The following is an 18,103-nucleotide window of genomic DNA, read 5'->3' as shown; positions in this document are numbered from 1 at the left end:
ACATACACCTAAGCCAAATACATGTAAAAACTCAGTTTTTCACAATTCCTGACATTTAATTCGAGTAAATATTCCCTGTCTTATGTCAGTTAGGATCACCACTTTATTTTAATGTGAAATGTCAGAATAATAGTAAAGAAAATGATTTATTTCAGCTTTTATTTCATTCATCACATTCCCAGTGGGTCAGAAGTTTACATACACTGAATCAGTATTTGGTAGCATTGCCTTTAAATTGTTTAATTTGGGTCAAACGTTTTGGGTAGCCTTCCACAATGTTGGGTGAATTTTGGCCCATTCCTCCTGACAGAGCTGGTGAAACTGAGTCAGGTTGGTAGGCCTCCTTGCTCCCACGTGCTTTTTCAGTTCTGCCCACAAATTTTCTATATGATTGAAGTCAGGGCTTTGTGATGGCCACTCTAATACCTTGACTTTGTTGTCCATTTTGCCACAACTTTGGAAGTATGCTTGAGGTCATTGTCCATTTGGAAGACCCATTTGCGACCAAGCTTTAACTTCTTGACTGATGTCTTGAGATTTTACTTCAATATATCCACAATTTTCCTTCCTCATGACCTCATCTATTTTGTGAAATGCACCAGTCCCTCCTACAGCAAAACACCCCCACAACATGATTCTGCCACCCCCGTGCTTCACGGTTGGGATAGTGTTCTTCTGCTTGCAAGCCTCCCCCTTTTTCCTCCAAACATAACGATGGTCATTATGGCCAAACAGTTCTATTTTTGTTTCATCAGACCGGAGGACATTTCTCCAAAAAGTACGATCTTTGTCCCTATGTGCAGTTGCAAACCGTAGTCTGGCTTTTTTTAATGGCGGTGGCTTCTTCCTTGCTGAGTGGCGTTTCAGGTTATGTCGATATAGGACTTGTTTTACTGTGGATATAGATACTTTTGTACCCGTTTCCTCCAGCATCTTAACAAGGTTTGCTGTCGTTCTGGGATTGATTTGCACTTTTCGCACCAAAGTACGTTCATCTCCAGGAGACAGAAAGCGTCTCCTTCCTGACCGGTATGACGGCTGCGTGGTCCCATGGTGTTTATACTTGCGTACCATTGTTTGTACAGATGAACGTGGTACCTTCAGGCATTTAGAAATTGCTCCCAAGGATGAACCAGACTTGTGGAGGTCTACAATATTTTCTATGAGGTCTTGGCTGATTTCTTTTGATATTCCCATAATGTCAAGCAAAAAGGCATTGAGTTTGAAGGTAGGCCTTGAAATACAATTGACTCAAATGATGTCAATTAGCCTATCAGAAGCTTCTAAAGCCATGACATAATTTTCTGGAATTTTCCAAGCTGTTTAAAGGCACAGTCAACTTAGTGTATGTAAACTTCTGACCTACTGGAATTGTGATACAGTGAATTATAAGTGAAATAATCTGTCTGTAAACAATTGTTGGAAAAATGACTTGTTGATGTCCTAACCGACTTGCCAAAACTATAGTTTGTTAACAAGAAATTTGTGGAGTGGTTGAAAAACAAGTTTTAATAACTCCAACCTAAGTGTATGTAAACTTCCCACTTCAACTGTAAGTAATTCAAATAATTTGCTATGAGACTCGAAATTGAGCTCAGGTGCATCCTGTTTCCATTGATCATCCTGGAGATGTTTCTACAACTTGATTGGAGTTAAATTGATTGGGCATGATTTGGAAAGGCACAAACCTGTCTATATAAAGGTCCCACAGTTGACAGTGCATGTCAGAGCAAAAACCAAGCCATCAGGTCAAAGGAATTGTCCCTAGAGCTCCGATACAGGATTGTGTTGAGGCACAGATCTGTGGATAGATATCAAAACATTTCCCAATAAACACAGTGGCCTACATCATTCTTCAATGGAAGAAGTTTGGAACCACCAAGACTCATCCTAGAACTGGTCGGCAGGCCAAACTGAGCAAACAGGGGAGAAGGGCCTTGGTCAGGGTGGTGACCAAGAACCCGACGGTCACTCTGACAGAGCTCCAGATTTCCTCTGGAGATGGGAGAACCTTCCAGAAGGACAACCATCTCTGCAGCACTCCACCAATCAGGCCTTTATAGTGGAGTGGCCCGACGGAAGCAACTCCTCAGTAAAAGGCACACGACAACCCACTTGGAGTTTGCCAAAAGGCATCTAAAGGACTCTCGGACAATGAGAAACAAGATTCTCTGGTCTGATGAAACCAGGATTGAGCTTCTTGGCCTGAATGCCAAGTGTCACATCTGGAGGAAACCTGGCACCGTCCCTACGGTGAAGCATGCTGGTGGCAGCATCATGCTGTGGAAATGTTTTTCAGTGGCAGGGAATGGGAGACTAGTCCAGAGTGAAGGAAAGATAAACGGAGCAAAGTACAGAGCGATCCTTGACAATAACCTGCTCTAGAGAGCTCAGGACCTCAGACTGGGGAGAAGGGTCACCTTCCAACTGGACAATGACCCTAAGCTTACAGCCAAGTCTACGCAGGAGTGGCTTCAGGACAAGTCTCTGAATGTCCTTGAGTGGCCATCCAGAGCTGGAGAGACCTGAAAATAGCTATGCAGTGACGCTCCCAATCCAACTTGACAGAGCTTGAGAGGATCTGCAGAGAAGAATGGGAGAAACTCCACAAATACAGGTTTGCCAAACTTGTACCAGGTAAAGGGTCTAAATGTAAATAGGATATTTCAGTTTTTCCTTTTTAATACTTACTAACATTTCTAAAAAGAAGACTTGATGCTGTAATCAAAATCAAATAAACAGCCAAAGGTGCTTCAACAATGTACCAGGTAAAGGGTTTCTATTCCTCTTCAATCATGAGCCCACTCCAGTAAATAGGATATCAAAAACTCCGACCAAATGTTTAACAAAAGCAAAATGAATTAAACAGTTCCAAAAAAAATCAAAAATGTATATTCAACAGTTACCATGTCTTCCTCCTCTGCTTGTGCCTCTTCCTCCTGTTCACACAACAACAACTAAACAATACATTAATTTTGGGAAATCAGAGACAAAAATGATCTATTGTAAACTTTATTAGGTTATGGGTTCAATAGCAATTAGCTACTCTTTTTTGATAATGATGATCAGATGATAGTTAAGCAACTAGATTTTTTCAAATAAAGCTAGTTTTCAATCCATGTTTCATACCTAGGTGCAGTGGTGATTTTAGCATGTAAATCTTGGTGGGGCAAACTCCCCTCAAATGTTATGCATGCCATCAAAGCCACTACACAACAACACTAAACAATACATTAATTGTCCCAAAAGGTGCAGCAGATTCTGTCCCAACAGCAGATTCCCAACACCTTACCACTGCTACACCTGGTCATCAGCAGAGCCTTGTCTGGCAACGAAACAGTTAATTCAGAATCATTTACTGCCTTTAAAAAAAACAAATTGCTGATATGGCTGACTTGCACAATTGTGGTTTCTACTGACAATTGAGATGTACAAACTATGGCATAAGAGAGCGGATAAGAGGCAATCCGTAATTTTGATTAAGACATGAGCGAGCTATGACGGATGTAGTCAATATAACTTTGTTCAGCACTTTTGAAATATACAGCGACTGAACAGTTATTACAGTATTCTCCCTGTACACCAAGTCAGAACCGTATGATAAAAAAGGGGGCATATAAGCAGACAATGAAAGCTCTTACAATATTCAGATATAGGCTAATAGGCTACATGTGCACCACCAAGTCAGAACAATAGGCTAAATTATGAGGGGAAAAAGGGACCAAATTATTAGGGTGAGGCACAGCTTACATTTACTATTACTTTCTTAGCTACAGTATACATATCTCCCTGGCATATTACATCCTTTATGCAGCAGCATTTAATACATTTTTGGACTCATGTTGTGCTGTGCTCACTTGAAGAGGAAGGTGGCGCGGCAGTCCTTCGTGGCACATTTTGTCATCAACGTCTGGCATTCTCTGGCTCACTATTTTGCTAATGAGCTGCGTAATGCTAATTTCACTCTTGACACATTGCTAGGATTAGCAGAGAAAACATTGAAATATGAAGATTGATATTGTACAATACCTCATCAGGCCCATACATTATAATTTTGGAAAATTATGATTTTAGACAACACTGGTTGAAAGAAAATGACCTTGCTAATAAGATTTGAATCTGGAGATGTTAGGTCACACGCAGGAAATAACGTAGCTCACTGGACGAATGCATCCATTTTCTCTAGATGGCAGTCCAACAATCTCCATACGATTGGTATGGGATCGTCCCATCTGGTGGGGGAAACACCTCGATACCGAAGTTACTTTAATAGCAGGTTAGGATAATTAACGTAGCAGGTTATGTGACTTCGGTCGAGGTTAGCAAAAAGGTATGTGTTAGGGTTTGCGAAAATGCATTCCAAATCTGCTACGAAAAGCACTTTCTATCGAAGTGGTGTGAAGAGTGTGTCCTTTAGGGGGAACCTTTTCTGTCAGATGGAAAGACGGACTGAAAAGGGTGTCGTACACCAACATGGCGGCGTTCATGGACACGAGAATATTGCTTCGAAAAATTAAAGATTTACGGTGCCTGACACCCCGACGGAATCGTGTGAAAGCCAAATGGGTACGTACGACGTAGTTAGCTAACAATAATTGGAACAATCGACAACCAGTCGTTGACTAAAGTTGGCGGTTAGCTAACGCTCAAACTCTTATCAGCGTTTAGCTTCGACCAGGCCAAGGTTGGTTGCGTGTGAACTTCATTTTCCGATTCTTTGTTTTAACGTTTAGAAACGTTAATCATCGCTTGCTAAACATGCTGATATGCCCCATATATTTCATATCCGCAAAAAAAATCATCTTTAAAATTAAAAGATATGTACTGTTGCAGTTTTGCACAGATCAATGAGCTGCGTGTGCCTCCGGTTGTCAAACTACACTTCCTCCACTTATGGGCTTACGCATATGTTCCTAGCATGCTTAAATGGCTAATTAGCCCAAGTGGCTGCCTAGTCTGATTAATCAGGCAGTATTGCACAGTTAATTGATGTATATGTAGCAATATTGATGTTACACAGGAAACAGAAACCAATTGTTACTTACCTTATTCATGTACTGGATGTGCTGGTTTACAACATGCATAGTAAAGTTTGCTTAACTATATACCTTTGTCTGTCGTGACTACAACACACACCATATTGAAAAAGCAAAAAACAGACCAAGACATTTGTGTGCAAAATTGTGTAACTGTTCCTTACACGCCAGAATGCTGACTTAATTACTTTTAATTAAACTCGCTCTACCGGTTGTCTGCGGTTTGTCTTTCTGCTGCTCGAAAATTGAGACTATCCACCAAGTAGTGTTATTAAACTGACTTTCAGTACACTAGTCTAACGTTATATATCGATTTGTACTTCTGTTTATTTATTTTCAATTCTGTTGCAATTTACACGTGACAAACATTTGCACAATATGGCCTAACTGAACCACAGATCAAAAGGCAAACACATCCAGCTAATTACGACGAAAAGTGATTTGGTTGTCTACTTCGTTTACATATTATTCAATGAGCCGAGATTGAAAATATAACTGACAGAACCTACTGGTGCTCAAAATGTCAGGTAAACAACACTTTTCTGTGGATACCCTATCTCCACCTACCTCCAAAAGGACCCACAACATGTAGAACCTGTAAAGTAACCTCAAATAATTTCTCAACATTCTGGCTTGTAGAGACTCGTTTTTTTTTTAAGTGACTTCTTTCAGACTCAAAGCCATGGAGTAACCATGGTAACAGTCTGATATTTAGGCAGGTGGCCGAAGACTATAGTTGCTGTCCAAACACTTAAAAGACACACCCTCGTCCACTTACTCTTGCGGTCTCCATCTTGGCGGGCGGTCCAAATGATTAGCCAAGCAAGGGAAGTTTACAACGTAAGCCCCTCTGCCCTCGTTTCTGATCGGCTTTGCGAGTGCACAATTATGTTCTTTCGGGGGCCTGAAACTCCCCATAATTCAATTCCTGACAATTGTACATCCGCGAAGAAAAGTCTGTGAGAACTTAAAAACAACATCAATAGAGAAGTCAACATACAAGTGTAAGTAAAAAATATATTCAAATAAGTTAGAAATTGTGCTACTAATGCACATGACAGCACAAAAGTCTCATGAAAATTAAATGTTTGTTTATCTTTTGGAAATTGAAGAAATAAAACATTTTCCTTCAGAAGTTCAAGCTAGGCAGGCTAATATTAGTTAGCTAGCTATCATACAGTAGGCGTATAAGAATACAAATGATTGACTGTATCACATATAATGCACCCACAAGCTACAGGTGGCTGAAAACACAATCATCACGGGATGAACGAGTGACACATTTCCAGCTAAGGGTGGTCCATTTAAAAAATCATTCCTTCCTCCCTTGCCCTGGATGTGTGTACTCGTCAGTTTTCAACGCCAATACCGATTTATTGGAGGACCAAAAAAGCAGATACCGATTAATCGGCCAATTTATCTTGGAAATGTTAGTTTCCAGTTCATCAAACCAAGTTTTATTTCTACAGCACATTTCAGACATGGAATGTAACACAATGTGCTTCACTGGGGGGGAAAACTATGAAAATAAAAACAATTATTTACTACACAAACATAAGTGGGTTAAGAACAAAAATGGAATGACTAAAGAACAAAAATGGAATGACTAAAAAACACAAAGGAAGAGCAAAGCTAAAAAGATGTTTTAAGATCTCCTTTAAATATGTCCACACGTGTGGGACGCCTCAAGTTCTCTGGCAGGCTATTCCAGAGGCTGGGGGCATAACTAAAGGCTGCGTCTCTATGTCTCTTGGTCCTAGCCTTTTTATTTATTTTTTAACCTTTATTTAACTAGGCAAGTCAGTTAAGAACAAATTCTTATTTACAATGGCTGCCTACCCCGGCCAAACCCTAACACGGACGACGCTGGGCCTATTGTGCGCCGCCCTTTTCACTCTATCAATTAGGTTAGTATTGTTGAGTAACTACAATGATACACTCAGCTTGGAATCGAATTGAACCATTGCACAATCGTGGATTTTTTTTTTTAAATAATAGAAGAATCTTAAAACTCACAGGCAGCTGGTGCAGAGACCTTAAAACGGGTGTAATTTGTGCTCTCCATCTGGTCTTGGTCAGTACCCGTGCTGCAGCATTCTGTATGTTTTGCAGTTGACCAATGGCTTCCTTAGTTAGACCAGACAGGAGAGCATTACAGTAGTCAAGCATGCTTGTAATAAAAGCATGGATGAGTTTCTCTGTATCAGCCTGAGAAAGAAACGGCCGCACCTTGGCAATGTTCTTCATGGGGTAACAATATATTTAGTTTACATTCCTAAATGTGTGGTTTAACATTGAGTTCGGGATCTAAAATAACAGGTGATGTTTTATCTTTATTGCCCGCAAATAAAAATGTCATGTGCCGGATGTGATACAGCCTGGATTCAAACCAGGGACTGTAGTGACGCCTCTTGCACTGAGATGCAGTGCCTTAGACTGCTGCGTCCGTGTGTGTGTGCTAACTATTTAACTGTACTAGAATGCTTAAAAGGCCGCTAAAATTGTATATATCGGTTATCGGTATTGTTCTTTTGTTTTGGCAAGGGGCGGCAGGGTAGCCTAGTGGTTAGAGTGTTGGACTAGTAAACGAAAGGTTGCAAGTTCAAATCCCCGAGCTGACAAGGTACAAATCTGTCGTTCTGCCCCTGAACAGGCAGTTAACCCACTGTTCCTAGGCCGTCATTGAAAATAAGAATGTGTTTAACTGACTTGCCTAGTTAAATAAAGGTTAAAAAAAAAATAGAAAAGGAAAATATTGAGTATCGGCCAAAAATGTAATATCGGTGCGTCACTAGTTCTAAGAATGCGTACCTCAGTTTTGTCTTGATTTAGCTTGAGGAAGTTGAGCCATCCAAGTATTTTAAATCATTAAAACAGTCTAATAATTGATCCGTGGAGCTAAAAATCCTCTGGTGACACAAAGGGAAAGTTGTGTATTGTCTGCTTAGCAGTGAAAATCAATGCTGTGCTTTCTGATAACGCTGCCAAGGGGTAACAAATACAAACGCAACGTGAAATGTTGGTCCCTTTTTTCTTATGTGGACCTTTTCAACTTTACTGGAGCTATGGAATCAAAGGTTGTCTTTAATTTGCTATTCAAGTTATCAACTAAATCATCACAAGGAAAGCAGACTAGGTTTTGGAGTATTGTTCATAAACTCAATCAAATCTGTAGCAACTTCAGAGGTATGATAGCATTTCTTAATGCATTCATTATTACTCTGTGCTATGGGCATCAAGGTAGTAAAAAATGCACAGTGGTGATCAGATAAAGCAACATCAACAATAGAGGATATGTCAATAGAAAGCCCCTTGGTAATAACCAGGTCCAGAGTATGGCTGCGGTTATGGATGGGCCCAGTAACATGTTGAATAAAGTCTATAGAGCTCAAAAGATTCATAAATTCAATGGCCTTAGAGTCAGTCACTTGGTCAACATGAATATTAAAATCACCCAACACAATGATTTTATCATAGTTCTCAAGGACAGTAGACAATAGTTCAGATGGATCAATAAAAAAAGTGGGGCAGTGCTTTGGTGGTGTATGCAGGGTTTGTCCAGCGCTGGTGGCTGACATTTAAACAGTATAGCATGATGCTCAAAAGACCCAAAGTCGCCAAATTCAATGTCCTTAGAGCTGAGAGAATTTTCTGATAGAGTATGATTTTTTTGTTCAACAAGGCAAGTCAGTTAAGAAAAAGTTCTTATTTACAATGACGGCCTACGCTGGGTCAATTGTGCGCCAATCATGGCCAGTTGTGATACAGTCTCGATTCGAACCAGGGTGTCTGTAGTGACACCTCTAGCACTGAGATGCAGTGCCTTAGACCACTGCACCACTCAAGCTGAAGCTGAAGACTCACATCTCCCTCACTAGCTTTCAGCACCAGCTGTCAGAGCAGCTTACAGATCACTGCACCTGTACATAGCCCATCTGTAAACAGCCCATCTATCTACCTACCTCATCCCCATACGGGTATTTATTTATTTATTTTGCTCCTTTGCACCCCAGTATCTCTACCTGCACATTCATCTTCTGCCAATCTACCATTCCAGTGTTTAATTGCTATATTGTAATTACTTTGCCACCATGGCCTATTTTTTTCCTTAACTTACCTCATTTGCACTCACCATATATAGACTTTTTGTTTTCTTTTGTTCTACTGTATTATTGACTGTATGTTTTGTTTATTCCATGTGTAACTCTGTGTTGTTGTATGTGTCGAATTGCTACGCTTTATCTTGGCCAGGTCGCAGTCGCAAATGAGAACTTGTTCTCAACTAGCCTACCTGGTTAAATAAAGGTGAAATAAGTCAAACTCAGGAGCCCTATGAAAAGTTGGAGTCCAGCGCAGCACCACAGTCTGAAGACAACCACATTTCAATGAGAAACATGCAATCAACTTTGCGCTCAGTAATGAAGTCATTCACGAGAAAGAGGATCTAGTAAAACTAGACAATTTTACGGCGAACCCTGGCCGACACTGGGCCAATTATGCGCCGCCCTATGGGACTCCCATCACCGGATGTGATGCAGCCTGGATTCAAACCAGGGACTGTAGTGACGCCTCTTGCACTGAGATGCAGTACCTTAGACCACTGCGCCACTCAGGAACCCAATCTATCAGAATGGTAGATGACAGTTTGAATACATTTGCTAGAAGGCGGAGTTAAAGGAACACAAGGTTACTAACAATAACCATAGTGCCATTTCTATAGGAGTTGATGTTGTTTCCAAGTCCTCTGTTGCTTTTTCTGACAGGGAGAACTGGAGAATTACCAGACCCGGTCTGTCAGTCTAAAATAGTTTGCGATGTTGCTGGAAATAATCCTGGAACCCCTGCGGCTAGGGTGAATCCCATCTCTTTTAAAAAGAGCTGGTTGTTCCCACAGCAGATCAAAGTTGTCACAAAAAGAGACTCCTGTCATTGCAAAGTTTCTTTGGTTACTTGTTTAGGACAAAGAGTCAGCTGAAACATTCTGAACCCTTCTGGTAGCACGGGAGGGGGCCCAGAGAAAAGTATTCTCTTCCCTGTGCTAGCGAGGGTCTTTAAGAAACAAATGTAGTCCTACCTCAGATCACCTAAAATGAAGGTTGTTAAAACCTACGTAAGTGACTGTGTCAATATTGGAGTATTTGGCCAGAACCGGGATCCTGCCCACGATGGTGGTCATGATGGAATCTGATGGGGAAATGACCTGGTGGCTGTGGGTGCCTGCTGGCTATTGGTATACACGCAGGATCCGTGCAGACTCCTGGGGCTGGTAGGTCTGTCTCAGGCAGGGCAAAGCAGTTTGATAGCTGGATTGGATCTTCTCGAATAGATGGGTGCCCAGACTGCCTTCGTGATCTCCTACGCCTTGCGAGTGTCCAGTCTCCCGTGGGCCCCAGAGTTGAGCTTCACATCTGTCCGTTTGATTGGGACAGGTCAACACTGCCCGACTCAGACAGCTTTCCTTGTAGGAGGCATTTAAAACTGAGAAAGCAGGTTTTCCTATTCTCGCAGCCGAGCTAACAGCCGGAGGATCTCTTCGCTAAGATGCTTGATGATGAGATGGTTTCCAATATCGTTATAGCAGCTTTGGTTTTTATCTGCGTTTCTCTGTGACACTTCCAGCTAATAATGTGCTGAAGAGCTTGGCCCTCCTTGCTTCCTCCCTCGTAGACTTATCCCTAATTAGGAATGAGTGGGCAGGTGAAAGCCATGTGGTGGAGGAGCCCTAGTGATCGCGTGTCCAACCATGTCTAATCAATGATTACTTCAAGGGATGGATAAAGGAAGGATGCACTTAACCTTTTTTGGTTGCCAGCCACCATAAAATAAAAATATGCACCGGTTGGTAGAAAATGGTACAAGACGAGCGCAATTTTTCTAAATTCTTCCAAATCCTCTTTCAACAGGCTGGCTCTCAGCCCAAGTACCCTGCCACAAACCTGGCCCTACAGAACTTTGATGCCACCTACAGCTTACAGCTGGGAGAGCAGTGGCCCTCTGTCCGCGTCAGCATGCTTTGTGAGCAGAAGTACGGGGCCCTGGTAAACAATTTCTCCACCACAGAAGGGGTCATCGCAGACCTGCAGTCCCAGGGATGTAGAGACTTTGTCTGCCAACCAGTTGGTGTAGGAGCTCTGGAGAGACTGCAGGCGCCTGGATTTCCTCTCCACGATAACCCTTCAACCCTCGAGTCTGTTGGTGTCAGTCAAGATGTGGCTCCTCCTCGCCTCCGCACCAATATCAAGTGCTTTGTTTTCCCCGGGGGAGATATCTCCAGATTCAAGCCTTCTAGGTGAGATTTGCGTCGCTTCTTTTACAGACACACGAGAAGAAAAGGATGAAATCTGTTTCATCAGCACAATTTACTGTAGCTACACATCTCCTATATTGTGATATTGTTTGATTGCCAAGTTGTATGATTTTAACATTCCCATTCTCCTCCTAGACCCGACTTGTATGGGATGCTTGGGTACTACCTCATGGATGCGGCGTCCATTTTGCCTGCCCTGGCCCTGGATGTCCAGGAAGGCCACTCTGTGCTGGACGTCTGTGCAGCCCCAGGGGGCAAGACCCTGGCCCTGCTCCAGACACAGGCCATCCGTAAGACGGTCTAGCAGATATGATGCATGCACATTGTTGAAGTTCTATCTAATTCACAGACTGTTAAAGCTTTTTTTTTTTTTTACAGTTCTATTTAAGTTTGCATTGATCTGGTATTTATTTGTAATGACGTGTTTTTCAGGATTTCTGTGTGTCAATGACATCTCAGTGTCTCGTACCTACCGCCTCCAGCGGGTCCTCAACAGCTACGTACCGAAAGAGCTGTTGACAGAAGAAAGAATGCGCATTACTTCCTTTGACGGCAGGAAATGGGGAGAAATCGAAAGGGACACCTTTGACAGAGTAAGTACTGAGATTATTTCACATTACTGGGTTTTATAAAAAATTCAGAATGTAAATACTGAGATTATTTGACCAACATTTGTTGCTTTTATAAAATATTTTAAAATGTAAGACATTATTGGGCCTTTCCATTAAAAGTACCCATGAACTATGATGTATACATTTGTGAAATTAAGCTATATATACACATTTTAAACTATATTATATCCTAAATATTAGGAATAATCTAAGGCTTTGATTTCTGGGCAAATAGATGGAAATGGGGTCTTGGAAAACATCTACCAGAAAAGTTCTGAAAAGGTTTAAAACACCGTAATGTTTGAGTAAAGACCCCTGCCAACTAATATCAACACTTATATTTACACTGAACAAAAATATAAACGCAGCATGTAAAGTGTTGATTCTGTGTTTAATGAGCTGAAATGAAAGATCCCAGAACTTTTACCTATGCGCAAAAAGCTTATTTCTCTAAATGTTTTTTAGCCAAAAAAATGTACATCCCTGTTAGTGAGCATTTCTCTTTTGCCAAGATCATCCATCCACCTGACAGGTGTGGCATATCAAGAAACTGATGAAACGGCGTGATCATTGCACAGGTTTGTCTTGTGCTGGGGAGAATAAAAGGCCACTCTAAAATGTGAAGATTTGTCACACAACACAATGCCACAGAGGGAGAGGGAGAGTGCAATTGGCATGCTGTCTGAAGGAATGTCCACCGGAGCTGTTGCCAGAAAATTTAGTTAATTTATCTACCATAATCCCCCTCCGTCGTTTTAGAGCATTTTGCAGTACGTCCAACCCGGCCTCACAACCGCAGACCACGTGTCACCACGGCAGGACCTCCACACCTGGTTTCTTCACCAGCGGGATCGTCTGAGACCAGCCACCCAGCTATACTGTTACACTAAAGTGCCTATAAGTACATCCAATAGTCAAAGGTTAATGAAATACAAATGGTATAGAGAGAAATAGTCCTATAAATACTATATTAACTACAACCTAAAACCTCTTACCTTGAATATTGAAGTCTCATGTTAAAAGGAACACCAACTTTCATATGTTCTCATGTTCTGAGCAGGGAACTTAAACGTTAGCTTTTTTACATGGCACATATTGCACTTTTACTTTCTTCTCCAACACTTTGTTTTTGCATTATTTAAACCAAATTGAACATGTTTCATTATTTATTTGAGGCTAAATGGATTTTTATTGATGTATTATATTAAGTTAAAATAAGTGTTCATTCAGTATTGTTGTTATTGTCATTATTACAAATACTTTTTTTTTTAAAACGGCCTATTAATCTGTATCGGCTTATTTTTGGTCCTCCAATAATCGGTATCGGCGTTGACAAATCATAATCGGTCGACCTCTAGATGTGATTCATACACCACCCGAGAACCTAGGGATCATGTTAAGTAAACAAGCATACATGGTACAAAATAAAACATGTAAATAAATCAAAGCAACATCACAAAGTGTTTCAGCTGCAAGAAGCTTTGGTTCAAAGTGTCTTCTTTAGCTCCATGAATGCGAGCGGTAGAATGCTCCATATAAATTGCAACCCCCCAAAAATTGGGGTCCGTTGACAGGAAGACCAAGAGTTACCTCTGCTGCAGAGGATAAGTTCATTGGTTAATTGCACAACAGATGTGTGATTTTGAGTGAAAACCTCCTTCCATCAGCAAGGGCATTGAAGATGAAACGTGGCTGGGTCGTTCAGCATGACAATGATCCCAAACACACCGCCCGGCAACGAAGGAGTGGCTTCGTAAGAAGCATTTCAAGGTCCTGGAGTGGCCTAGCCAGTCTCCAGATCTCAACCCCATAGAAAATCTTTGGAGGGAGTTGAAAGTCCGTGTTGCCCAGCAACAGCCCCAAAACATCACAGCTCTAGAGGAGATCTGCATGGAGGAATGGGCCAAAATACCAGCAACAGTGTGTGAAAACCTTGTGAAGACAGAACTTTTGACCCCTGTCATTGCCAACAAAGGGTATATAACAAAGTATTGAGATAAACTTTTGTTATTGACCAAATACATATTTTCCACCATAATTAGCAAATAAATTCATAAAAAATCCTACAATGTGATTTTCTGGAATTTTTTTGTACCTATGATGAAAATTACAGGCCTCTCTCATCTTTTTAAGTAGGAGGACTTGCACAATTGGTGGCTGACTAAATGCTTTTTTGCCCCACTAAATGCTTCGGAGTTCAAGTAGCAGACACATCTCAACATCAACTGTTCAGACGAGACTGCGTGCATCAGGCCTTCATGGTCGAATTGCTGCAAAGAAATCACTACTAACGGACACCAATAAGAAGAAGGGACTTGCTTGGGGCAAGAAACATGAACAATGGATATTAGACTGGTAGAAATCTGTTCTTTTGGTCTGATGAGTCCAAATTTGAGATTTTTGGTTCCAGCTGCCGTGTCTTTGTGACGCAGAGTAGGTGAACGGATTATCTCTGCATGTGTGGTTCCCACCATGAAGCATAGAGAAGGTGTGGGGTTGCTTTGCTGGTGAAGATGTCAGTGATTTATTTAGAATTCAAGGAACACTTAACCAGCATGGCTTCCACAGCATTCTGCAGTGATACGCCATCCCATCTGGTTTTCAATTAGTGAGACTATCATTTGTTTTTCAACAGGACAGTGACCCAACACACCCCCAGACTGTGTAAGGGATAATTGATCAAGGAGAGTGATGGAGTGCTGAATCAGATGGCCTCCACAATCACACGACCTCAGCCCAATTTACATGGTTTTGGATGAGTTGGACCGCAGAGTGAAGGAATAGCGGTCAACAAGTGCTCAGCATATGTGGGAACTCCTTCAAAACTGTTGGACAAGCATTTCTCATTAAGCTGGTTGAGAGAATGCCAAGAGTGTGCAAATCTGTCATCAAGGCAAAAGGTGGCTACTTTGAAGAATCTAAAATATATTTTGATTTAACACTTTTTTTGGTTACCACATGATACCAGATGTGTTATTTCATAGTTTTGATGTCTTGACAATTATTCTACAATGTAGAAAATAGTAAAAAATAAAAACTATTGAATGAGTAGATGTGTCCAAACTTGATTGGTACTGTGTAAATGTACACAAGTATGTGGACACCCCTTCAAATTTGTGATTTCTGAATACAAGTTATCTCAATACTATGAATGTATGCGAAAGTTATTGAGATTTTTGAAATAGTATTTGAACCTAGGTATGCAGTACACTTCTGTACTGTACAGTAGAGTTCAGTAAAGTAAACTTCCTCCCGGGGAAGGACTGCCCATTCCATGATCTCGCCATCACGGTTGACAACTCCATTGTGTCCTCCTCCCAGAGCGCTAAGAACCTTGGCGTGATCCTGGACAACACCCTGTCGTTCTCAACTAACATCAAGGCGGTGGCCCGTTCTTGTAGGTTCATGCTCTACAACATCCGCAGAGTACGACCCTGCCTCACACAGGAAGCAGCGCAGGTCCTAATCCAGGCACTTGTCATCTCCCGTCTGGATTACTGCAACTCGCTGTTGGCTGGGCTCCCTGCCTGTGCCATTAAACCCCTACAACTCATCCAGAACGCCGCAGCCCGTCTGGTGTTCAACCTTCCCAAGTTCTCTCACGTCACCCCGCTCCTCCGCTCTCTCCACTGGCTTCCAGTTGAAGCTCGCATCCGCTACAAGACCATGGTGCTTGCCTACGGAGCTGTGAGGGGAACGGCACCTCAGTACCTCCAGGCTCTGATCAGACCCTACACCCAAACAAGGGCACTGCGTTCATCCACCTCTGGCCTGCTCGCCTCCCTACCACTGAGGAAGTACAGTTCCCGCGCAGCCCAGTCAAAACTGTTCGCTGCTCTGGCCCCCCAATGGTGGAACAAACTCCCTCACGACGCCAGGACAGCGGAGTCAATCACCACCTTCCGGAGACACCTGAAACCCCACCTCTTTCAGGAATACCTAGGATAGGATAAAGTAATCCTTCTCACCCCCCCCTTAAAATATTTAGATGCACTATTGTAAAGTGGCTGTTCCACTGGATGTCTTAAGGTGAACGCACCAATTTGTAAGTCGCTCTGGATAAGAGCGTCTGCTAAATGACTTAAATGTAAATGTAAATGTACACAGTAGAGCACACTAGAGTTGAGTACGCTATAAGTTACTGAACTCTACTTTACTGCGCTGTACTTTTGATGTCCAAATTTGTGAAACATTGACGTCTATGATTGGTTCAGGTTTTGTCCAGAACAAACACATTTGGTCTTGTTTGCGGTGGACCTCATTAAAGTAATAGCCAGTGTGTTGAATATTACCCAAATATGCAAAGGAGGATATTGCATATTTCTGCCTTTTTGTGTACCTATTTAGCATACATCACCATGAAGAGAATGACATTCGTATCCATAGTTATGTATTTCTATGTAGTACAGATTAGGGACACATGATGAAATTCTGTTACTGGGTGTTGATCCACTTCACTTACTGTAGTTCCAGTCAAGGTGTCATGTCATAGCTGACACCCCATTCTTTCTGCAGAGATCGTTGAATTTTAATTCGGAGCTGATATTTAAGAGTTTAAGGGAAAATCGGGAGTCTCCGTTACCATGGAATTGCCATGCTATTAGCTTATCCCAATTCTACAGGGCTCTAAGGTTTGTTAGACTAATGTCCTTTTTCTCTCCAGGTCCTTGTTGATGTTCCCTGCACCACAGACAGACACTCTGTCATGGAGGATGAGAACAACATTTTCAAGAGGGCCAGGACAAAGGAGAGACAGAGGCTGCCCCAGCTGCAGACAGAACTCCTCCTGTAAGTGTTCAGTAAATTATCATGTTACTGTTAAAGAAATAAAATCACATAAAGTAAATATATATATATTTTAAGTTAGTATATCGTCGTTCTTTGATCGTGTCTATTCATTGCATCTATGTATTGAGTAGTTTTGTATCTTGGCGGTCCTATTTTGATCATATGATATCTGATAATAATTTCAGTTAATATCTCTCCCTGTTCCTCTTCCACCAGTGCTGGTATTGAGGCGGTTCGTCCGGGGGGACAGGTGCTCTACTCCACCTGCTCCCTGTCCCAGCTGCAGAACGAGTATGTGGTGGAGCGGGCCATGCACCTAGCCCGGGAGGAACACGGCATCAGCCTACAAGTAGTCGACCTTCGACCCATCACACGCCTCTTTAAGGACACTTTCCACTTCGCCCCCGACCCCCACTTGGGACAGCTGGTCCTTCCTCACCTCACCGCTAACTTTGGGCCCATCTACATGTGCAAGCTACAGAGGTTAAGCTAGAACTGATGGACATGAATTTAATTCCCTTCAATACAACTTTATTTATCCCTTCAGGGGCAACCTGATTTAATCGGTCATAACATCTGACTTTCTGTATTTATGTATTAATGTGAAGCACTGCAAATAAATACATTGATTAATGGACTAAACAAATGTATAACTGTTTCAACATTCAATTTTCAGTGGGACTTATACATGTTTGTGCAGTGCTGCTTTTGGCCTCTAGTTGGCAGTATTAGACAGTTATATAAGTCTGTGCTCTCTTTGTATCGAAAACAGAGGGGTCGAAGTTACTGGACCCATGAGGATCAACTCAACCTTCACTCAAAATATTGCTTTGTCCCACTGTTCTAGATAGAATGGGTGAAAAGAAGAAAGCTTATTTGGTTCTAGAGCAATCAAATAGATTTTATGAAACCCTTTTTACATCAGCAGTTGTCACAAAGTGCTATACAAGAGCAAGCAATGCCGTTGTGGAAGCACAGGGCTCTGAACCCTGTTCCCAAAGAGCTACCATCCTGTAGGTTTTCTCTCCAACCCCAGTTTTACCTAACCTGATTAATTTTTATCAACCAGCTGATTATTACAATCAGGTGTGCTAGGTAAGGGTTTGACCGAACACCTACAGGACTGTATCTACAGGAACCGGGTTTGAGAGCCCTGTTCTAGGTCATTATGCCCAATCACTGAGGTTGAACAAATAAACCAATCCCAGCCACTGAGGTAGAACAAAAAAACAATTCAAGTCTGTTCGATGTGGTCCCATAGTGACCTTTACAATTTTATCATATCGTTTAAACTTTATTTTAATTTTATTTTTTACATTTAATACCTTCATGGACATTTTCATTCAGATTCTAAACATTTT

General features: G+C 41.7%; 1 protein-coding gene across 1 annotated transcript; it reads left to right on the top strand.

Moving 5' to 3' along the window:
* Positions 1 to 4,232: 4,232 nt before the first annotated feature.
* nsun4 (NOP2/Sun RNA methyltransferase 4) lies at positions 4,233 to 17,395 on the top strand. The gene is made up of 6 exons (XM_029642249.2): positions 4,233 to 4,566; positions 10,940 to 11,325; positions 11,479 to 11,633; positions 11,776 to 11,936; positions 16,618 to 16,742; positions 16,959 to 17,395. Exons 1-6 carry the CDS (start codon positions 4,474 to 4,476, stop codon positions 17,233 to 17,235), a joined length of 1,197 nt encoding a protein of 398 aa, XP_029498109.1. The 5' UTR covers positions 4,233 to 4,473; the 3' UTR covers positions 17,236 to 17,395.
* Positions 17,396 to 18,103: the final 708 nt, after the last annotated feature.

This window comes from Oncorhynchus nerka, linkage group LG9b (genome assembly GCF_034236695.1).
Source record: "Oncorhynchus nerka isolate Pitt River linkage group LG9b, Oner_Uvic_2.0, whole genome shotgun sequence".
Taxonomy (NCBI): Eukaryota; Metazoa; Chordata; class Actinopteri; order Salmoniformes; family Salmonidae; genus Oncorhynchus; species Oncorhynchus nerka.
The sequence above is the reverse complement of the archived record's forward strand: the minus strand, read 5'-3'. Positions and strand labels throughout refer to the sequence as shown.

Bases quoted from the DNA above. Each gene is read 5' to 3' on its own strand.
- nsun4 (XM_029642249.2), top strand. From the start codon at position 4,474: ATGGCGGCGTTCATGGACACGAGAATATTGCTTCGAAAAATTAAAGAT. The intron at 11,937-16,617 runs GTAAGTACTGAG...TTTTCTCTCCAG, and splicing joins AAAGGGACACCTTTGACAGA to GTCCTTGTTGATGTTCCCTG. The intron at 16,743-16,958 runs GTAAGTGTTCAG...CTCTTCCACCAG, and splicing joins CTGCAGACAGAACTCCTCCT to TGCTGGTATTGAGGCGGTTC.